The sequence below is a fragment of the Phoca vitulina genome, unplaced genomic scaffold (genome assembly GCF_004348235.1).
Source record: "Phoca vitulina isolate PV1807 unplaced genomic scaffold, GSC_HSeal_1.0 scaffold17, whole genome shotgun sequence".
NCBI classification, from domain to species: domain Eukaryota; kingdom Metazoa; phylum Chordata; class Mammalia; order Carnivora; family Phocidae; genus Phoca; species Phoca vitulina.
Genome location: NW_022589720.1, coordinates 67,603 through 90,870, shown reverse-complemented (window position 1 = coordinate 90,870; position 23,268 = coordinate 67,603). Strand labels below are relative to the sequence as shown.

The following is a 23,268-nucleotide window of genomic DNA, read 5'->3' as shown; positions in this document are numbered from 1 at the left end:
TCCCACCCGTGTGCACTGGCTCCATCTTGGAGCCTCAGTTTCCCCACTGGAGAAAGGGAGGCTGGACTGGAAGGTTCTGTGGTGCCCTGGGGCTGTTGCCCTGGACGGGGCCACAGGACCCCTTCTGGTGTACCCCTCTGCTTTGGCAGGCAAGGGGTTCCAGGTGTGGGCTCCTCCTGGGAGCTCAGGAGCTCAGAACCTCCGTAGGGTGAGGGCCAAACTGGGAGACTGGCTCAGGGGAAGGCCACCTCCAGTGTTTGCCTTCACCAAAATCTGAGATGAAGTTACCAGTTGAGGAGACTCAATTTTCCAGCCACTGAACCAGTACACAGAACTATAAAGGACAAGTGTCTCCTTGCAGCATGTGAAGCTCAGACACAAAACCCCAGGAAACAACAAGTATCACACGCCCCTGCTCGTACCCAGCAGACCAGGACCTGACTCCCCGTGGCATCAGGTGCGAGGCAGATGTGTTACCTTGAAGGACTGTTTGTACGTGTAGGTGTCATAACCCCCGTCCACCTTCCTGGTCTTGCTAAACAGGATGAGCTCTTCAAAGAGGAACACGCGCCTCAAGTACTTTTTCCTTCCACAGCACACGATAAACTCGTCCTGGCATCTCAACTGCCCCTGCTCCTTCAGATCCACCTGCAGACGGAGCAAGCCTCCTCAGGGACCCTTGGACCTGCCCTGACCCCATCCTGACCCCTGGGGAGAGGAGAGGGGCTGGAGGTGGAACTGCTCTCCAATGGCCAGTGACTCACTCAATGACGCCTGCATAAGGAAGCCTCCGAAAAACCCAAAGGACAGGGCTCAAGAGCTTCTGGGGTGAATGTGTGTGGTGCCCCAGGGAGGGCATGCCCCTCTCCACATACCTGGCCCTGGGCCTCTCTTCCATCTGCTTGTTCCTGAGTATCACCCCTTACAATAAACTGGTGGTGTCGTAAGTGAACTTTCTCTGGGTTCTGATCGTCACGACTGACGTGTGTAGTGTGTGTCGGGGGGCCGTCTGGTAGGACAGGGAGCCCTTCACCTGTGGGATCTTACCCTATGTCCAGGCGGATGGTACAGGATTGAGTTGAGTTATAGGACACCCAGCTGGTGCCTGAGAATTGCTCAGAGGTATGGGGAAAACCCACACACTGGAACTGGTACAGAACCCTTAGGGCCAGGTAGGGCTCCTGCTCGTCTGCATGGAGGTTACAGCTCTTCAATTTTATTTAACTTTCCACTTGAAAGTCCTTGTGTTCATTTTAATGGAAGCCCCCTTGTTGATGTGGAGCTAGTCTCACTCATTACTGTATATAAACACCCAATGGGGCCAACAGGGAGTCAAGTTATGAATTCTGCAGCTGAGCTGCTCCCTTACCCCCAGAAATCCCTCCAAGCTGCAGTCTGGGCTGAGGTCTACATGGGAGGATGTGGCCTGCATGCACTGGCCAGGCTACAGCTCCCATTGTGGTGTGTACCCCAAACCACAGACACCACTGCTAAATCTCTCTCATGACCTTCCAGCCCATGGACAGCCCTGTCCTGGGGGCTGCCTGAGAATGGCTGGTTCAATCCCAAATGACTTGGCTGGGCCTGCTGAATGGAGGGCTTCTGGGGGTGACCACACTTGGGGTGCCCTGGGTCCTCTACGGCTGTCCACGGATTGCTAACACTCCACGCCAGACTCCATCTCGGGTGCTGGCCACAGCCACGGGTCTGCCTTTTCTAGCTGATGCCAGAGGTCCCACCTTCAAGCCCAGGTGGGGTCAAAGGACAGGGCGTCAGCACATCTCCAGCCGTGCCCACACATAGGCCAGTTCACCTTGCAAGGCACCCAGGGTCGGTCATGGGAGGACAATCCCTGTGGGGTGGTGGCCTGGGAGCCGTGCCGCATCATGGCGGCCAGAAGGGCTCATGCTCGGATTGCTGCTCATGAAACTCTTAACGCTGATTTTAGCAGAGCATGCACATTTCCATTTTGTACTGGGAATTCTGTGGCTGTCCCTCCAGCTGTCAGAGACAAGGGGTTCTGGGGGAGAAAGGGCTCCTCTTCTGTCTATGCTGGTCCCATCATGCCACCGTGTGGGGGGCATGCACGCCAGGCCTCGGCACCCCGGCAGAGAGCCAACGGTGGTCTGCCCCAAGCCTGACAGCCACGCTCAAGTTTTCATGCATCCAGTTGTTTTAAAGTAGCCCCGATAAGCAGATGGTTAGCCATTCAGAGCCTGGCGCAGTTGCCTGGACATGAAGCCCCTCTCTGCTGCCCTCACCTGCTGGCCCCTCGGGAGGTCTCAAGCTTCAGGAGACTTCCCCAAAGGAAAGCTCATGCAGTCTGACCCCAGGCCTCATCTTTCCCGAACTCAGGAGAGCCCATCAGGGCCTCGGGGCACTTACGTCACAGCCTCGGACGGCATCCATCGCCAGCAGGTCATTGCCGTGACGCAGCTGGAAGCGGACCACGTCTTGGGCAGCCCGAAGCTCGCCCAGCTCCTGCTCCCAGGCGGGGCAGCTGCTAGCCTCCCTGACCAGGTCCTGCAGCAGCAGCGCATACTTGCCCATGCGCTGCACGGGCTTCAGCAAGTAGGAGGCCAAGTCCATCTTGTCGCCCAGCTCCCGCTGCTTGTCCTGCAAGAGCCGGGGTGAGAGGGTCAGCCCGGGCCAGGAGGGGGGCAGCGCGGCTCGCAGGGTGGGGGGGTGACCTTGAAGAAGGTGTTGCTGTGGCTGCAGAGCAGGGCGTCCGACTGGGGCTTGTTCTTGCTGTAGAGTGCATACATGCCAAACTGCTCCTCCTGCAAAAGGGGAGGGCACCGTGCACCTGAGTTGGGGGCCCAGGTCAGAGTCTCTGCCTCTGCCCCCACTCTCTCTGTTCAGTCCCCCCGCGGGCATGAGACAAGGAGGCTCCACGCTGCATTAAGACCATCTGGGCTTCCCAGCACGTGGGGGCAACTCGGGCCGATGCCAGAGTTCTAGAATTGATCTTTACAGTACAGGGTTTGGGGGAAGAGACAGAGGTCAGTCTGGGAAGGGGCATGGGGAGTGTTTGCTCACTAACAGTCAAGAACCAAAGTTGTGTCAACATTTAAAATTCTCACCATTGTTGTCAATATAAAACAACACAGAGTTCACCTTATGGCTAAAAGCACCTTCTTAGAAATAGCTGGAAAGATGCAACATGGGATTTCTTTCCTCCTTGGGCATTTCTGTTGTGGTAATCTACATTTAATGATGCTGGGGCCAATGTCTCATCTTCCCACAGCCCAGATGCCATGCGTCCCCACTGCCTGGAACACTGCTTGGGAACTACTTGGTGAAAGCATTTTCTTTTCAGACTGAAATCAGAATTTTATTAAGACCCAGACAGGGAGATGTTCATATTCACAGCTGAGAAGACACTCATCAAGGAGAGAGCAGCCCTCCTTGAGTCAATGTGCACACTCCATGGGCCTCTGTCGAGACCCTGATGAGGCTGGCTGCAGGTGGGACTGTGAAGGGGACCAGGTGGGCTGGTGCAGGAAGCAAACTGATTTGGGGAGTTGCTTTGGGCCAATTACCCCGAGTGGTAAGGAGAGGGATGTGTGTGTGACCATGCAGGTAAACCGCCAGTGTCATGTGGCTCTGGGGAGGTGGCACTGAGCCAAACGTCCAGTGTGATCAGACCCACAGACTTCTTGTCTACTTTGGCGTCTGTTTGTTGACGGGTCTTATGTACTGTTAGGGACACGTTTCCTAGGCCTGGTCTGCGGTGATCCAAATAACCTGATACGTGGCACTGCCAGACCCAGGGCACCCTGGGCTGATGTCACCTCTGCCTACCGCACGGGGCTCTGCCATGTGGACCCAGCACCTGGGAAGGAGGGACTCACGTGTCTCAGGAACCCGCGGCCCGCCGCCAAGGGACTGTGCTGGCAGTGCTCCAGCTCTACAAGGAAATGCTGGTGGTGGAAGTCGTAGAGCTTCTCCAGGTTCCCAAAAACAATGCTGCGCTTCCCTCGAAGGTCCTGGGGCAGGTCCGTTCTTTCCATTTCTGGAAAGTAGTTGTCGATGACATACCCTAAGGACCTAACATACTCCCTCTCCGTGGAAACCATCTCGGCCATTATGTGCTGCAGTCGGCTGCTGGAAGACAGAGAGGTGGGTGGACACTCAGGCCGGTGCAGCCCATGGCCTCACTCCGGGCCTCAGGAGACCCTCGGTCAGCGTTGTTCCTGCTTCACACAGAGACAAGATGCTCTGCAAGCCCAGAGGCATACACACGATTAGACGCGGGCAGGAGATGCACAGTAAACAAGAACTTTCTGATTAAGTGTTCTGTTCAGCAACGAATCCTGTCACGTGTGCTCTGTTACCTGAAGTTGCTCCTTTGATGTAAACGAGTAAGATGAGAAATACGGGGGAGGGATGCATATTAGAAAGAAACCGGTTGCATGAAACTTCTCTATACTATTGGTCACAGCCTTTTAGGATAAAAGATGCTTCTGGAAAGTAAAAAAGAGAGACTCCCAGGACCCCTGACTTCAACCCGGAGTCCTGAGGTCTCTCATCACCAGATGGCTTGATTCTGGCACCCTCCGCAGGGAGGGTTCTGGCAGTAGGAAGATTTCAACACTGCGAAGAAGGCTGTGCTGGGGATTTACAAGGAGATGGTTTCCGATGAGCACAGACTGCTAGCCTACAGAAGGTACTTCTGAAAACTTAGCTTTACGTGGCCTAGACGTCTGACCCAGAGGAGAAGCAGCTGGAGCTGAAGAGGCAGAACAGAGATGGGCAGCAGGGGGGCAGACACCTCTTCCCTGCCAGGCAGAGGGCTCCCTGGGCTCCTGCTGGTGTGACGTCCAAGCCTGGGACGTGTCTCTGCCGCACAAGGCTCCCCCAGGGGCACCAAGCAGAGCCTGACCTGCTAGTAATGAGGCACATCACCCTTCCCGTTTGCAGCACTCTGCCAGCAATGTTCCTAAATTACTCAATCCGGAGGATACTAATGGGGGCTCGTAGACTTTTTTCTGCCATTACTTGTATTTACTTGTTTGTTTGTTTTTTAAAACTGAAACACAATTAAAAGCAAGCAATGGTAGGAAATACACCTGTGGTCAGAAAGGCTGCTGAATGCATCCCATTTGCAGCTGGAGACCTTGTTCCTTTCCATACTCACATAACGGACTTTACAAATACCTATGGTTTCTGTGGAGGCAGCACCTTCTGGCTAGTCGGGAGCCTGCAGCCCTCGTGGCTGGTACAGGTGGCCTGGAGGTCCCCCCAATAAATCCGAGGCCCCAGGACACACAGCACCCCTCCTGTCAACATTTGCTGAAAACAGGCATCCTTAAATATTCAAAAACAAAACTACTGTGGTCTGGGGATTTGGAAATTGACACATGAGGACGTAATGGCTAGAAATGTCTGGGGAAATGACTGCTGGCCAAGTGACAGGGACTCCCTCTGGATAACAGGCAGAAGGCCTGGGTTTTCATGGAAGACCGGGTTAGTCTGATGCTCTCTCCTCTGGGCCCTGGCCTGAGGAGGATGTGCTCCCTCTCCGACGTGCTGTGGAGTCCTGCTACCACACCCTGGGTTGGTGGGTCCATGGCCTGTGAAAGGTGGAAGGGGGGACTTGTCTCCAGGGGCAAAGGCAGGACGGCTTCCCGAACCTTCTCCCTCCAGACCGAGGATGCCCACTGCGGAGGACTGGGGGCTCCTGGCAAGCAGCGGGCCCCCATCCCTGCAGTCTGTGTCTCTGAAACTTTTAAGATGAGCTCAGGGGAGTGGGAGAGTGGTTCTTCCTGGAGCCTTCCCAGGGATTCCAACTCCCGGGGAGACCCACACAGGTGCTCCCAAATGAAACCTTCCTGTTCCACCTAAAGTTTCGCCCTGAACAAGCTACACCGTAACCGCCTAGAACCTGAAACATAAAGGTGTGTTTCAGGAGAGTATTTGGTGATCATCTCAGTTCAGAGATGGTCTCTGTATGAGGAGGAAACGTGTCCACCAACCAAATGAGCAAAGAAAACGAGGATGACGCCCCACCTGCAGCCCACCCCAGTCACTATAAAGATGGACTAACAGCCCAAGGGGCGGGCTGTGATACCAGGTGAGTGGACTACCTGTCATTAGGGTTGGGCACCGTTCCTGCCCACTTTTTAATCCTAACAGTTAATAAAATATATCTTTTTACACATATCTTCTTAAGGATTAAACAAATTCATAGGGACATCTCCATTCAGGCAATGGATAAACACACATACTTCTCACCTCAGTGCTGAGAGCCTTTTTTTAAAAGTAATTTTTAAGTAACTTCTTCATATTCCAGGTGTGATTTGCTTATTGTGATTTTCCATAAATGGGCCTCAAATGATGAGAGCTAGTTGTTCAACCATCAGAGCGGGTGAGCTAGGTGCCCACAAGCCACGAGAAAGGAAGCAGTTTTCAATGATCATGCTGAACACGGGGAGGAAAGTAACATCTTGTCTAAGATCAAATGCAAGTGTGTTGCCTGGACAGGACATGGTGGACCTGGAGGGGTGTTTGTGGATGTCCCACTCTGTGAAAGGCTTTGGGTCTCTGGCACCACACTGACCGCTAAGCCCAAAGGCTGGAGGGGGGGTCCACCTCACCTTCCTGCTTGCCTCCTCCTGTCCTCCTCGGAGGGGTGGGTCCTGGAGGGAGAGGACAGACTCCGGTTCCGAGTGACCAGGGCGCTCTCAGCATGTGGCCGTGGTGGGGGCTGCTTCTCGGAGGCCACGGTGCTGGTCACCTCTAGGCCCCTGATGAAGACCCCAGTGTGGCCTGGCCAGGGGGCATCCCTGGGGCCACTGTCAAGCCGTGCAATCTCAAAGCTTCGTGTTTTCCTCATAATTTTCTTCAGGGGATGTTTCCTGGGGTGGGTGGTGGGTGTCTGGATGGGCGTGGAGGAGCAGGTGGGGCTGTCATGTGGGGAAGGCACAGCTGGGGCCAGGTGCTCACCCTCATGCCTGCTCAGAGAGGCTTGTCCAGGGAGGCCAGGCAGCAGTTGGGCCCGCTCCCCAGTGCAGCCCTCTGGGTCAGTGTGCGGGGTCCAGGATGGCTCATGGTGCCTCCTCTCGGCCGCCTGGGCAAGCTCATGCTTCAGGGCTCTCTGGTCCAGAGGTGGGGTGCCAGGGTCTGGGCTAACCCCAGACAGGGCCTCTTGGAAGCAGAGGTGGGTCTGCGGGCTCTGCAGCCCTAAGGTGTGCCTCTGATGCGGTGGCCGCTGGCTGCCCAGGCCTGCCGCCACCACACTGGCCCCCGGGAAGCCCTGCGCAGTCAGCTCTGTGGCCTCCCGGTGACAGCTCTCCAGATACTCAGTGACTGGCTCCGGGCCCAGGTACTCCAGGCACTCACTGCACTGCCGCATCCATCCATCCACCTGCGTGGCAAAGGAGGGCACTGGTCAGGGCAGTGGAGGACTGTCTCGGCCACCATGGCCTTGGCAGCCCCACCCAATCTCATGCACTTGATGAGCAGCTCAAGTAAACCTGCCCTGCAGGTACCCCAGATCAAGGACCAGGGTGAGCCAGGTGGCCAGAGCAAGAGGAAGACCCCTCCACCCACAGAGGCAGCTACCAGCCAGACTCGCCCCGAGGGCAGGCAAGATGAGTTTGCACCTGAGCCCGATGAGGTCTGAATCCTCCACGGCCCCCAAGAACAGCAGGTGGGGTTGTCCCAGGGCCATGGGATGCCAGGCTGGACAGACCATGAAATCAGTTAGTCCACACTTTGGCCTGGGGTGGGAGGCCGTGACAGTGGGGCAGAGAGTTCATACCCCTACGCTGGCCTTCCCTGAACCCCTGGATCCCGTCAAGAGGAGCCGTGCTGCTGGGGGCTCTGGGGTGCAGGCAACTCTGGGGTGCTGGTGAGTTTGCAGGCCTGGGCTGGGCTGCAGCGACTGTCCTGGGGTCTCTGGCAACAAGTGGACTTTAATAGCAGAGCTGGTAAACACCGAAGAGTTCACGTATAAATTCCTCATACGGTGGCTGAGAGCCTGGGACGCGGTGCCGGGGTGTGCTGGCCAGGGAGGCTGGGCTCACTCAGGCCTGCAGGGACAGCGCTCACTGAATGTCCATAGCACATGCAGATCCCCTGGAGGCGATTCCACTGGGTCTCTTAGCGCCTCGTAGAAGTCAGACAGGTGGGCCCATCAGGCCAGCGCTCCCTCCCTGCACTCAGCCTGGCTGGCCGTGGTGCTCAGACACCTTTTGAAGGCCCAGATCGCTTCCTCTGTGCCTTGGGAGCTGTTCTCCACCAGCTGCAGCCTTTTCTGACAAGACTGCTGTAGCCCAAGGAACAAACCACCAGCACAAGCCCAGTGCTTACTCTCCTTTCCTGTGTGTGTCTTCTGGTGTGGACACACCATCAGCCTGTCGTGGAAGGTCTAGAGCCCCCACCGCTGCGACATGTTCTCAAGACAGAGCAGCTCCAAGAGGCCAGGAATTTCTCTCCTCTTTCAAACCACAAATTGATCTATGTAGGAAAGGAAGGCTTTATTTTTAAATGTGTGAAGGAGTCCGGTTCTATGACCATGGGGGACAAAGGAAGCATCAGACACCACTTAGGGGCTGGCTCAACTGGTTCCCACAGCCCGCACAGCCGTCCTGATGCAAACAAACTGCGTGCTCAAATACACTGTAAGTGGCTACACAGCAATGAAAGCCCCACTGGCTGTTTTTACCTACATGCCCCTTTCAGTCTGTGGATGGTTGAAGAGGGATGACCACAAGTCTCCACGGCCCAAGTGTGCAACTGGGCAGGCTGTTCGCAGGAAATGGAAATTAAGAACTTTCTGTTTTGAAACTTGTTACTATGCTAAATATACCCCAGAAATATTCTTCGGGTGGTGGCACTAGGGTACTTGGGGGCAGTCTGGAAGAGCTGGAGGGGCTGATGGCGGCCCTGCCTGCCCCACACGGCTTCCCGTGGGGACATCACTCATTCACAGTGAGCACGTCAGGGGTTAAGACTTCATTTTCATGCAAGTTCTCATTGGATAGCAATGCCAGGGAGGCCTGGTTGTGAGGGGCCCAAGAAGAGGTTTTTAACAATGCAGTGATAGCGCTGGATCTACAGCCACAGAACTGTACTTAGTGACCCCCATGCACAGGCAGAAGACAGAGAGCAGAGCACATACTCTGTGGACAGAGTCATAGAGAAAAATGTCAAATCTGGGTTTTTACAAACACCAGCAGCCTGAGAGCCTCTGGGTAGAAGAGTAGGAAACAGTCAATGGAGTGGGGACCTCTCAGGGGTGGAGTCCCACCTCTAACCTCATGAAAAAAGTTCTAGTTGGTTTCAAGATGTAAATGGAAAAAATCAAACCATAAAGGTCTTAGGATAGAATACAGTAGTCATTCTGTGACCTTAAGATAGAAAAGGTCATTTCAATCATAAGCAAAGTTGAAGGACAATGACAAACCAAAGAAAATATTTGCCACATAACCAGACGGTCAGTGTGAGCAACATGCATAATAGTGAAACTTCTGAGCTGTGGAAGTTGGTCAGTGTGTGGAAAAGCCGTTTGTTAGAGAATAAACACAAAAAACCCACAGACAGACGAAGAAAAGGTTCAACTGTGGCATAAAAACTCCAAACGCAGTGATTCTCATGTCAGTGAGGAAGGGACGCTCTCAAGGCTGCTGCTGAGATTCTCCACTGGGCAGGCTGCTTGCAGGCCTGTTTGGCAAATGTGTAAAAACCTCAGAAACGGCGAGCCCTAACCCAGCCATCCCAAGCCTAGGAACCTGTCCAAAGCAAACAACCACAAAGTGTGAAAGATGCAGGCGCAGTGATGTGTACGAGGGTGAGAAACAGGAGAGCCGGGGACTTGAGCCAGAACCGGAGGAACACAGGGAGGTGCAGGCCTCCACACACCACCGTGCTTGCTGGCCATCCTGGGGACCCAGCCTCGGGATGCCCTGCAGTGGCCATCCCCCACCCTGCCCGCCCCAAGGGACACACAGTCCTGCAGAGAAGGCCTCCACACACTTCCGACCTTGCCCTACACTGACCGCGGCCTGTGCCTGGGCTCCTGCTTCCCAGTCACTTACATGGGAATAGCGGTTGATAAAAGCATAATGATTTAACTAGAAATATGTGCAAGCTTTTGAAAAGCTTTTATATGCATATGGAGAAAAGTCTGGATTATAATATACTGCAATAATAGTAGTTATTTCAGGAGCAGAGTTTCAAAATGTTTTTCTCCTTTGGCTTCTCTGGAATACTTACCTGGCCTTGTCCCTCCTGGAGCGTCCTCCCTTCCCGTAGCCTCTCCAGCTCCTGCAGACACCTGTTGGAGGCGAGGACAAGCCGATGGACCTCTTCGTCCACTTGGTTGTATAGCCTGGAGGCGACCTCAGTGGCATCCCTGGAAGAGAAAGTGTCAGAAAGCCCAATCCTGACCTCTAGTTGCTTAGAGGCAATCACCCGAGGAATATGCTCTCAGTGACAGTCTAGTTAAAGCAGCACAACTGCACTCTTTGCCTCCCCTCCATCTGACACGAACGGAAGGCTCCAAGGAGGACAAGCGTGGAGCCACATGTGTGGGCGTCTCAGAGGCGGTAGGAAAGTGAGCGTATGGGCACGGCAGCCCAGGACAGAATTAGACGGAGACGCGTTCGATCGGGACCTCTGCTGAATCCCATTAGGATGAGTTTTGCCTTCCACTTGAGCATTCCAAGGAATCTGCTACTTTTTTTTGGAAGATACAGATGTAGATAGGCTCCAGTCCAAAGTGTGCCCATCAGAAAGAACAGAGGTTTGGACCCCTGGGAGATGCTGCATGTGACAGAAATGGGCATCACCCCTGGGATGGGCAGCCCCAGCATGACACTCACCGGCAGTCCTGGCTGGTGCCAAGCTGCTCCCTCCTCAGCTGCGCCAGCACGGAACCACCCTCTAGCCGGAGGGCGACCAGCAGTGCGTCTTCCAGCACACAATTCATCGTTGCTTTATGCTTGCTGATTAAGTCTGTGACCTCCTGCGTGGAGTGGGAGAAGCATGCATAGAAACCCTCCCCTCCATGGGGAGTGTTAGGTGTGACCTACATTCCTGTGTTTATCAATCCAGCTGAGAGTAGGGCGCCATGGCCGAACCCACCCTTGACACCTGACGCAGCAGGGAGGTAGTGGGGTCCTAGATGCTCTCACCCAAGAGATGGGTGAGATTAAGGAGAGGAGAAAGGAGGGAAGTTTGAAAGTTGGCAGCAGGAGGAAAGCCTGGCATTTGGACAGGGATGTGTGGACCTTGCCCGCATACCCTGTAAACCCTGAGGTGTCTCCAGTCCCAGGTCTCTAGGCTGCAGATTTTCCTCCAGCCAGTCCACCTCTGTGTCCCAGGAGTAATTACTCAGGCCTCGGTGGCACACAACAAATGTAGTGGTTGTGGTGGTATTTCTCTTCTGGGCATGGTGGGATTTTTTTTTTTTTTTTTTTTTTTTTTTTGGCCATGGGGAAGAAGTGGTCTTTTGGAAGTCCTTTGCTAATTGAAAGGAATTTACAAGTCAAAAAGGGTTTGAAAATTTCTGCTATGAATGATAGATTGGGCTAAACCTCTATGTTCCCACCTACCTACCTGTGAAACAAAATAAAATACAAGAGAACCTACCTGTACCGTGCTTAGAGTCCTGTGGGTATTCAGGGAGTGGACTGAATTCTGTAGGAAAACAATGGCATTCTCGCAATTTGTGGTGAAGGGCTCCAGCTTCTATCACGGTGGGAAAGGTAGGAGATGACAGATACACTGTTAGCATCCATGGAAGCGCTGGGGAGCAGCACCCTCCCTGCCCAGAGCTGGACTTCAGCAGCACTCCCAAGCCCGCCACAGTGTGGCTCTCCAACAGCCTGGGAATGGCAGCTGTGATGGGCACGACATTCGGGGCAGGGACACCTGTTTCAGGTGTGAGTAAAAACATCTGCATGAGGAGAAGTCCCAGGAGACTGGCAGGTGCAGTGGCTTTACCTTACCCTACGGAAGCAGATCCAGTCACTGTGGCTGTAAGGAAAGGAGCCATCGAGGTCTGTGGTCAGCTGCGAGCTGTCAATAAGCTTGTGCAAGGCCTTCAGGGAGCCGACCACCTCACACTGCCAAGGAGAAGCATTCACTGGTTATGGCCACAGATGCATCCATCAGGAAGACCACTGTGATGGCTCACTCCAGGGAGAACTACCACCGAGAGGGTGGAGAGAGAGGTTTAATCTAGTGACCCTGCCTTGCTGGTGGCATTAGTGGGCTGAATGTGGTTGGGTACAGAAATGAAGTTGGGGAGAAGTGAAAGGAAAAGGTAGCAAAGAGAAATTACAGAAAGGTTCCAAATAAGACCAAAAAATGGAAAAATTGAAAAGGGAGAGAAGGCAAGAAGATAGGGGAGGAAGGGAAGAAGAATAAATCAAGGATGTGCTACTCTGAGATGGCAGAGTTGGCCCTGCCCAGACAATTTGGGACGAGGTAGAACAACAAGCACCTGAAAGCTCCAGAGGGCAAACAAGGTCAGGCTCACTGAGGAGGGCCACTGGAACATGGATGAGGGGAGCAGCATGGGGTGAACTCCCCCCTTTGCTTGGCTCTGGCCTGAAGGCAGGATGCCAACACGGGAGACTGGATTGACTGAGGCTCTGGTAGAAAACAGGCGTCTTTCTGGCCTGAAGAACCAGAAAATAGAGCTGGGTTGGAATGTAGACATCGAGTCCCACAAGGGAGAAAGCCAGGGGAAAGGAGCTTCAGTGGTGTGTAAACTGTGCCCAGGACTCTGGCTGACCCTGAACCATGTATGCATGGGGAAGACTCTGGATAGCTAAAGGCAAAAAGAACTGAACTGGATGTACATAGGGGAGAGTTTTCAGTTTGAGTCCAACCAAGTTAAATGCATTTCAAAACAGTCCACTGAGAGGTTTATAATAGAATCCAGAGTCAGCATAGTCAACGTTATTCAACAGAATATTCACATGTCCAGAATACAATCCCAAATTACTTGACACATGAAGAATCAGGAAAATGTGACTCATTCTCAAGGGAAATGACAGTCAACAGAGGTCAACCCAGAAAATACCTAGATGTTGTAATCATTAGACAAGGACTTTAAAGCAGTGGTCATAACTATGTTCAATGATGTAAAGGAAAAATGCTTGCAATTACTGAGAGAATAGGAGATCTTAACAGAGTCAGAGAAAATATATGTTTAAAAGCACTGGGTGTTTTATAGTTGAAAAATATAATATCTGAAGTAAAAAATATCACTAGATAGGCTTAATAGCTGAATGGAGATGAATAGAATATGGAGTTAGTAACTTTGAAGATAGAGCAATAGAAACAATCTGATCTGAAGAAGAGAGAGAAAATAAGTGGGAGAAAAATGATTCTCCAAGACCAATGGGGCAAGATCACTTGGGGAGGAGTTAAGATGACGAAGTAGTAGGACGACCTTATGCTTGCCTCATCCCTGGAACACAGCTAGGTAATTATCAAATAATTTTGAATACCCAGGATATGAATCTGAGGACTGAGAGAACAAACTGCACAACTAGCTGGAGGCCACATTGTGAAAGGTAGGAGGTGCAGAGACACGTGATCTGGGGGAGAAAAGAATTGTGAGCACTGCAGAGGAGACAGAACTCTGATCATGGAGAGAGGAGAGAAAGAAAGAGATAAAGCAGCACACAGGGAACTGCACAAGAAAAACACTTCCCCAAAACCATTGACTGGGAAAATGAGAGGGGCTGATTATTGTAAGTTTTTATACGCAGTGGAACTGAAAGTCTGAAATTTTAGAAGTCTGCACCATTGCCAGGGTCGAGCCTGGTGGACATAGTGGTGCTCCTGTGGAGGAGGGGGGCAGAGGCCCAGGACCACAGAGCACGATCCCCTGGGTCGCACTGGGAGAGACAGTTCCCCTTCTTGGAGTGCATTTGGGAGAGGCAGCACTGCCTCTCTAGGGACAAAAGAGCCTGTGGGCGCCATAGAGCTGCCCCATTCATTAGCGTAGAGCAGAAATGTCTGCTGAGGGCAGCTAACCTGGATGCCAGCTCTTTGCTACACTTCACCATAAAATCCAAGCTCCTGTGCAGTTGTGCAGCTGCTTTTCTGGGACAAAAGGCACCAGCCACAGTGTGGCGTGACCCTCCCCCAGAGTACCCACTTGGTTCTGCACCGTGCCAGGTCCCTAAAATTTGGGATTTTGAAACCCAGCCACAAGCCTGAGATAAAACATGGGAGCACCGCGCCGCTGAGTGGGCACACAGCTCTGACACAGACAGGGTGAAGGCTGGAATCTGATGGGAGCGTGGGACACAAGATGGGAGATTGTTTGCTCTTCTGTGCAGGTGTCCTGAACAGCAGGGGGTAGAAACTCCGCTCTCTGGAGAAGAGAGAGTGCTGACACTATTTTTCACCCCTCCCATCAGCATGGACAGACTTCAGCAAGCAGCACAGTGCACACAGTGGAGGCTTGAGCCGCTTACACCAAGCTCTGCTCCTTGGTGCTCTGCCTTTTTAACCCTGTGCAGGTGCCTTTTTAACTACAGCAAGTATAATTGAGAGCCAGAGTAGCAATGGGCCTCTCCCCTAGAAGACTAGTACAGATCCCTTGCATGCACCAGGTCTTCTGATCAAAGTGCTGCAAAGCTTCAGCTCTAACGGAAACAGGACTAGGCACAGGCTTTCCTAATTCACAAAAGACAGAGGCCTAGACAAAATGCGAGATGGAGGAATTCATCCCAAAAGGAAGAATGAGAAGAGATCACCGCTAGGGAACTAATCAAAATAGATACAAGTACTACGCCTGAACCAGAATTTAAAATGTCCATACTACCCAAAGCAATCTACACATTTAATGCAATCCCTATCAAAATACCACCAGCATTCTTCATAGAGCTGGAACAACCGTAAAATTTGTATGGAACCACAAAAGACCCCGAATAGCCAAAGCAACCTTGAAAAAGAGAAGCAAAGCTAGAGGCATCATAATTCTGAACTTCAAGTTATATTACAAAGCCGTAGTAATCAAAACAGTATGGTACTGGCACAAAAATGGACACATGGGATCAATGGAACAGAACAGAAAACCCAGAAATGGACCCACAACTATAAGGTCAACTAATCTTCCAGAAAGCAGGAAAGAATATCTATTGGATAAAAGTCTCTTCAACGAATGGTGTTGGGAAAACTGGACAACAACATGCAAAAGAATGAAACCAGACCACTTCTTACACCATACACAAAAGTAAACTCAAAATGGATAAAAGACCTAAATGTGAGACCTGAAACCATAAAAATCCTAGACGAGAGCACAGGCAGTAACCTCTCTGACATCTGCCGTAACAACCTGTTTCTAGATATGTCTCCTGAAATAAGGGAAATAAAACCAAAAATAAATTTTTGGGACTTTATCAAAATAAAAAGCTTCTGCACAGTAAAGGAAACAACCAACAAAACTAAAAGGCAACTCACGGAGTAGGAAAAGATATTTGCAAATGACATCTCTGATTAAAGGGTTAGTATCCAAAATAAATAAAGAACTTAAAAAACTCAACACCCCAAAAAACAAATAATCCAATTGAAAAACAGGCAGAAGTTACAAACAGACATTTTTTCAAAGAAGATATCCAGATGGCTCACAGACATATGAAAAGATGCTCAACATTACCTATCATCAGGGAAATACAAATGAAAACCACAGTGAGGTATCACCTCACACCTATCAGAATGGCTAAAATCAACAACACAAGAAACAACAGGTGTTGGCAAGGATGTGGAGAAAGGGGAACCCTCGTGCACTGCTGGTGGGAGAGCAGCCACTCTGGAGAACAGTATGGAGGTTCTTCAAATGGTTAAAAATACAACTACCCTACCACCCAGCAATTGCAGTACTGGGTATTTACCCAAAGGATACAAAAATACTAATTCAAAGGGATATATGCAACCTGATGTTTATAGCAGTATTATCAGTAATAGCCAAACTATGGAAAGAGGCCAAACGTCCACCAACTGATAAATGGATAAAGAAGATGTGGTACATATATACAATGGAATATTACTCAGCCATCAAAAAATATGAAATCTTGCCACTTGCAATGATGTGAATAGGGCTAGAGAGTTTATGCTAAGCAAAATAAATCAGTCAGAGAAAGACAAATAACACATGATTTCACTCACATGTGGAATTTAAGAAACAAAACAGATGAACATAGGGGAAGTGGGAAAAACAGAGAGAGGGAGCCAAACCATAAGAGACTCTTAACAACAGAGAACACATGGAGGGTTGATGGAGGGAGGTGGGTGGTGGATGGGCCAGATGGGGGATGGGTATTAAGAATGACACTTGTTATGATGAGCACTGGGTGTTGTATATAAGTGATGAATCACCGAATTCTACTCCTAAAACCAATATTGCACTGTATGTTAACTAACTAGAATTTAAATAAAAATTTGGAAAAAATAAAATTAGATTGTGGGAACAGTTGCACAATTCCATGCATATACTAAAAATCATTGATGCGGTTTGATAAATGATTTGTACGGGACATCAATTATATCTCAGTAAAGTTGTTTTGGAAAAGAAAGAAAGAGAAAGAAAACTTCTAGACTATCACTTCCTGAAATTCCAAAAAGTAAAAGTGCAATAAAGAGTGAAAAACAAAAAAAGACCTATGGGGCAATACCAGTGTGTGTAATTGAAATCCTAGAACGAGGGACGAGAATGAGGCAGAAAAAAACACTTCAAGAAATAATAAATGAAAATTTCCTGAATTTAGTGATAGACATAACTTTAAAAATTCAAGTTCAGCCCAACCTAAAAGGATAAAGATGAAGAGAACCATGCCTAGTCACGTTATAGTCAATTTGCTGAAAAGAAAGAGAAAATTTTGGAAGTAACCAAAGGAAAATGACACATTTTCTATAGGTGAACAAGTATTTGAATTACAACAAATTTTTCATCAGAAACTATGGAGGTAGAACCACCATTTTGCAGTTAAAAAAAGGGGGGGGGGAGGAAATTATGGAGGCCAGAAGACAACAGAACGACACCTTTAAAGTGCTGGAAAAACAAACAAAAACCTACTGTAAGCCAGAATTCTATATCTAGCAAAAAATCCTTCAAGAATGAAGGCAAAATAAAGAATTTTTAGATAAAAGAGAAAGAAGCAAGAAGAGGATTTGAGAAAGCAAATGAAGTGGAGAAGAAAAATTAGATTTTTAAAAGTTTTCTGATATTACCCTCTTTAGGGTCCTGCAAAAACTTAAGGGATCGGTGATGGGTTTTCAGGCTCTTATATGGATGCAGCCAGAATTCACATAAAGTTTTCGCTATGTTTTATCTCATCTACGTGTCCTAACATTTAATTTTATGCATTACCCAGAGTCATATCTAACCCTGAGGGTCTACAACAATTACCTGAATTGTTCTATCCTTGTCAGGCCTAAATCCTGATTCTTTATTCACCAACAACACAATACTATGAATTATGGGAGGAGATGTGTTCTGAAATAAGAAAGAAATACCAATTAGCTTTGTAATTTTTAATTTCACCGACTCAATAGAATTGTCTAACTTTGAGGGGTGCTACTTCTGCTTTGATATTGTTCCCAAGCACCTAGAATGCATAAAATGTAACTGTCTTTGCTCTAAATGGACATTATTTCACCTTATAAATTTTAATGTAATCAAGTTTATTGGTTATAATTTACATATATTAAAATTCACCCTTTTAAATATGGAATTCTCTAAATTTTGACAGAACTTATAGTCATGGAACCACCATCACAGTCAAGATATATACAACAGTTTAGCATCCCCCAATTTCCTCATGCTCCTTTGCCAAGCCCACCAGCCTCTGGCAACTACTGATCTGTTTTCTCTGTCCATAAATTTGCCTTTTTCGGATATCATACACATGGACTTACCCAGTACTGGCTTCTTTCACTGAGCACAGTGCATTCATGATTTACCCATGCTATGGGGGTTCCTAGATCATCCCTTCCTATTGCTGAGGAGAAGCATGCCGGCACTACAACTCATTCATCCACTCACCAGCTAGAGGACACCTGGGTTGTTTCCAGTTTGTGGCAACCATAAACAAAGCCACTATAAACTCTATGTAGACGTAAGTTTTCATTTCTCTTGGGTAAATATCTAGCAGTAGGATTGCTGGGTCACATGGTAAGTGCATTCTAACGTCTGAAGAAACTGGAGTGGTTGTGCCATTCTGCATTTCCATGAGCAATACCAAGCCCTTGCTATCGTCAAGTTTTGTTGTGTTATCTCATTTTGGTTACAAGTTGTATTTCTCCGATGACTACTGATGTTGAACATATGTTTATGTGCTTCTCTGCCATTCATATATCTTTTTTTGGTCAAGTGTGTTCAAATCTTTGCTGGTATTTCATTGGGTTGTTTGTCTTATTGCTGAGTTTTGGGATTTTGTATATTCCAGATACAGGTCCTTTATCAGATCTGTGTTTTGCACACATTTTCTCCCAACTCCTGGCTTGTTTTTTCATTTTAGTGACAGTGGCTTTTGAGGGAAAGTTTTCAATTTTGATGAAGTCCACCTTGTCATGGTTTTCTTTTATAGATCATGGTGCTGGTGTCATAGCGAAGAAATCTTTGTCTGACCAAGGTCATAAAGATTTTCTCCTGTTTCCTTCTGGTGGTTTTGCAGTCTTAGTTTGTGCATGCAGGTCTGGGACCACTTGTAATTTTTGTATATAGTATGAGGTATGTGTGCCCTGTTGGGGTTCCAACCCTGTTGGTTTTGGGGGTTTTTTTTGACATGTTTTATGACTTTAAACAAGCCTCCTTGATTTCTGTTTGCTAGAGTACATTGAGGCCAGATCATTCAGCAATGAAATTATTTTATTTACCTAGTGCTTGCTTCTTCACTCGTATTTTCTAAAGCTTTACTTTTTAAGTTTCTTGTAGTGATAAACAGATTTTAGGCTTTTTGTAATCCCCAATGTTGATCCCCTATTTTGACTGGATAGGCCTCAGAAATAACTGATACTTTATTTGTATTAATCGTATATATTTACATTTTTGTTATGTGGCTTCTTGTGGATGATCTTCCATAAATATTCATTTAATGAATAAGCCATAGAAAAACACATAGAAAAAACATTCTTGCTTTTTTATTTGAGTCATTTTCTATTTCTCTCACCCAGTTTAGGTAAAATTTTCAGTTATCATGAATTAAAACTACACAGTTTTGCAATGTTTTATATTTCTCATATATTCCTACTTGAGTGGTTTTTTTACTATTAGGATTTGTTGCTATTGCTAAGAAGATGGATGTTAATTTTCAGACGAGTGAGAACACAGTTTGTACCTTAGGATGAGTGTCCACATCAGTGTGTAGAAGTTATGTGCTGTGGGTGGGGTAGGGATGAGTAATTCTTAGCATTTTCTTCCACCAAGAAATGAAAAAATAATTTCCTTTTTGAAATGGAAAGCTTCTTATCTGAACTTTAATAATTTAATAAATTTGAAGTATAGTCACTTGAGATAGTTATGAGAGTTCTACTTTTTGCCCTCTATGAAAAAATTTAACTACTTCTGCATATTCCTCAGAAATAAAACTGAAAATGGAAACATGACCCTTAAATTCAGCTTATTTCCACTCCTCTCACTGGGATTACAGATCCTGCTGTTGCCTGAGCCAAAGCCTGGTGGGAGGCCACCACCTGAAGGAGAAGCAGTGAGGCCTCATGGCAGTCTGAACGCCAACATCCAGATGACGGAACAGAGTGGATTTCCTGAAGTTCCTTCGAAGATTCACTTGTGCTAAAAACTTAAAGATGCAGCAGGTGTTTCTCCTGCTTCTGCTCTGGGAGAAGTGTGGGTAGAGAGGGACCATCTTACTCAGGGCTCATTCTACCGCTGCGGGACCCAAGTGGCACAGGACTTAAGGGAAGCCTCAACAAACAGAAGTGCTGGGAAGGGGTGTTCTTACAAAGAAAAAAGGTACGTGGTTCTGGTCGACGGCTGAGGGGCTCTCGGGCCATATGTGGGGCCTGCCTGGGTCTCACCCACAGTGGCCCGAGTGGTGGCTAAGCGTGTGCATCAACAAGGAGGGCTCAGTCATCTCTCTTTGAGGCCGGACACTTAATTTTCAAGTTTTTACTGGATGCCAAAGAAGCAGAAGCCACCGCAGTCCTCTGGCTTCAGGAAATTCCTGCAAAGCACGCACACATGCATCAGTGTCCTCCGGGTTGTATGAGCAAACAGGGTTATGGCAACATGCACACAGCACAGCGCAGTGAGGGAGCCCACGGGCAGCTGCATGCTCCGCCTTCTTCCTCGTGCCCAAGTAACCTCCCACGAGGCCAGTGCCACCACGCTGGGCATGTGTCAGGGAGTGGAGGTGGTGATACCCGTCCATGCCAGCCCCACTCTGGGCACCGGGCCTCACCGTGTGCCTGCCTGGGTGTCTGCCGACGTTCCTGCCCTGCAGTCCGCACCTCGCTACTCAGTCAGGGTCCCAGAGTGACAATGCGCTCTCAGAGTTCCTCGAGCCCCTTACTGGGAAAGGTCCCCAGCGAGCCTCCATGGGACTCACAGGGCTCTGGCCACCTGCTGGCCTGGGAGGGTGTCGTCCTGGGTTCTGCAGCAAGTCACTGGGTTCCCTGCTTCCCCTGAAAACAAATTTCAAGCCCTCCTCATTCCAAAACTTCTCCAGGGCAGCAATGACAAAAGTGATTGGCATGAACACCATTTGCCAGGGGGGCAAAGGGTCTGAGGAGGGGGGAGCCCAGGGAGCCTGCAGATGGGGGTTGAGAAGCAGGACCGCTCCCCCAGAGGCCACCCCCAGGGCTGAAGGTGGAAGAAACTGGGAGGAGAGCAGAGCAGCAGGGAGGCCGAGGAGGAGGGATGCTCCTGCACGCATGCTCTGTGGTGCGCAGCGCGGGCCCAGCGCTCTGGAACATCTGGAGGTGCGGACGGAGCGGGCGGGCCGACTGGGCCACACACCCTCCTCGTGACGGTAAGCTGTTCCCAACGGGTACATGAAGCAGGCAGAATGGTTTCTAGGAATCTGGTCACAAGTTCTGGTTGCAGCCTCAAAATCATTTCAGCAACAGCAACAATTACATTTGGTTTTGAAGGCAGATATAAAGAAAAATTGTTTTTCTCCCATGTTTTCACAAGTTGCTATTTATAGGGTGCTGAGATGACTGGTGTGAGGTGACCACATTAAACAGTTGCTCCTGAGGAATGTGCGTCTGAAACACAAACAAACCTCATCCTCCTGTCCACTGTGGATACTGGGACCAGGCCTCCACATTTAACACCTTCCTCCTGTGAATTCACAGTCCTGAGGTCACCGATGCCACTGTCCTCCTTTGAGCAGAGCTTCCTTCAAAATCTTTTTGAAAAGCAGTCATCCTCCTACTTTCCCAGAAGGCTTCCAGTAACTTCCCAGTCTTTGCTGGTCTATAAAATTACATGTGGTTAGGAAAAACCAGAATCGCAAAGGAATTTCGAAGCCCACACAGAATATGAGCATCAAACTGGATGACATCCTGGTTGCTGATTGTTGAGCCCGACAGCTGGTTGAGAGCAGGGAAATGAGCAATAAGGGATTCATGTGCCTCCGAGGTGGTTCGTGGAATCGGAGTTTTGGCACGTCAAACCTGTCGGTCCGTGTCAGAGGCGCTAACTCGGGCTTTGAAGGTATGTACCGTGAATGCTTCTGCTGAAAGCCCATTTCTCCCTCTGAAACGCAGACTTCACCACTGAGTTCGGCTCTGAGAGCCCACTCTTGCCGGGACAGCACATCTGGGTCGGCCCTTCCCCTCGGGAATCTGCACCTTCACCTCTGTGTCGGACAGGAGCCGCACCCCCGCCAGGCACCCTGACCAGGACGCCTACTCCTGCTGACCTGGCCCACTTCTGCCTGGCCTCCCCCAGCCCCGGCCCCACTCACAGCCTGCCTGCTGGGGGCTCTTCTCTCCTTTCCCCACACACTGTTCTCCAGCTTCTTGAGTGCATCCAGATGTGCCCCAACTTCCACCACTGAGTCCTTCCTTGAAAGAACTTGCATTTGGCGTCCCTAAGCTTAGGAACTGGGATACAACGGTGATTGGTGTCTGGCACCTTTAGCAGAGACCAAACAGAGGGAACAGGTTTTCACTGAGGGAGAAGGTGGGACCCCAGACTCCAGCACAGCACTTGACACATGAGGGGCCCCATATACACCTGTCTGAGGGAGCGCGAATGTTCTCAGGCTCCCACCTGGCCCTGGGTCCCTGGAGCACCCCAATGGTGACTTTCTCCCTGTTCCAGGGACTCCCCATTTCCCTCCTGATTTTACTCATGACCCAAAATCCAGGATCAGGTCTTCCTGAGGCGACTGCAAACCTGCCAGACAACCTCCCTTGACCTCGCCCCAGAGGTATGGTAGCTACCCTACCTGCCCCAAGGTACAGGCCCTCCTCCCCACAGCGTCCACACCTCCGTCCCTGACTGAGAAGGTGCGGCGTGTAGCCCTGCACGCTGATTTAGTCAGACGCTAGATAAGGACTGCTGTGGAGGGAAGGGGTCATGCCCATATGGGCTGGTCCTGGCTGACTCTGCCTTTAAGGTCTGCAGTGGCGACCCAGGAGATGGGCAGGAAGCTCTTTCCCGGTGACTGGGTCCGACCACGGGGGAGCACATTGTTGATGGACGCAGGAGCAGGCTCTTCTTCTGCTACTCTCCATGTCCACACTCAGGACCCCCACCTCATCCTGAGATTGATTCACAGTGGGGGTGAGTCCAGGCATGGCTGCCCTCAGCTGCTCCTGGGTCACGAGGAGCCCTGAGATGCTCAGTGTCCTGAGGACAGGAGTCACCCTGACTCACCTGCAGTGCTGCCAGAGCCTGGAAGAGAGCAGGGGCAGCTGGACCCTTGCGAGCATCCACCAGGATGACCAGCCCCAGCTCCCGCACCTCCTTCCTGGGGAGAGAGACCGACAGTGTTAACCACGGCAGGTAAGATCTCTTCCATGACAGGCTTCTTCGTCTCTCGGTGAGACGCACCCTTGCCCAGATGCCCTTGGCTCCACAAATTCTTGACACATATCAATCTTCTGGTTCCTGAGGGCTCGAGCTGCTTACCAGGTGCAGACAGGGCAGGTGGGTTCACTGTGGTGGATCAGTCCTGTCTGATGGCGTCTCCAGGCAAAGGGAGCAGGCTGCGTGCTTGCATTTGCTGCGGCTGCTTTCTCCTACACCGCCCATCACAGAGCAGAGACCCTGGAGCTTTCTTGTGCTAGGTCGCTTGTTCCAGCTGTAATACCATGTGGAAT

The 23,268-nt window shown here is 50.0% G+C and overlaps 1 protein-coding gene across 1 annotated transcript in view; it reads right to left on the bottom strand.

The window, feature by feature from the left end:
- PLEKHG4B (pleckstrin homology and RhoGEF domain containing G4B) overlaps nt 1-23,268 on the bottom strand; it is an 80,012-nt gene that overhangs the window by 8,420 nt on the left and 48,324 nt on the right. The window contains 14 exon segments of the mRNA XM_032415169.1: nt 478-648; nt 2,386-2,616; nt 2,691-2,780; nt 3,855-4,107; nt 6,600-7,369; nt 7,608-7,686; nt 7,844-7,902; nt 8,147-8,272; nt 10,222-10,360; nt 10,830-10,972; nt 11,599-11,697; nt 11,958-12,074; nt 17,381-17,467; nt 22,823-22,916. Coding sequence (XP_032271060.1) covers nt 478-648; nt 2,386-2,616; nt 2,691-2,780; nt 3,855-4,107; nt 6,600-7,369; nt 7,608-7,686; nt 7,844-7,902; nt 8,147-8,272; nt 10,222-10,360; nt 10,830-10,972; nt 11,599-11,697; nt 11,958-12,074; nt 17,381-17,467; nt 22,823-22,916 — 2,458 coding nt within the window.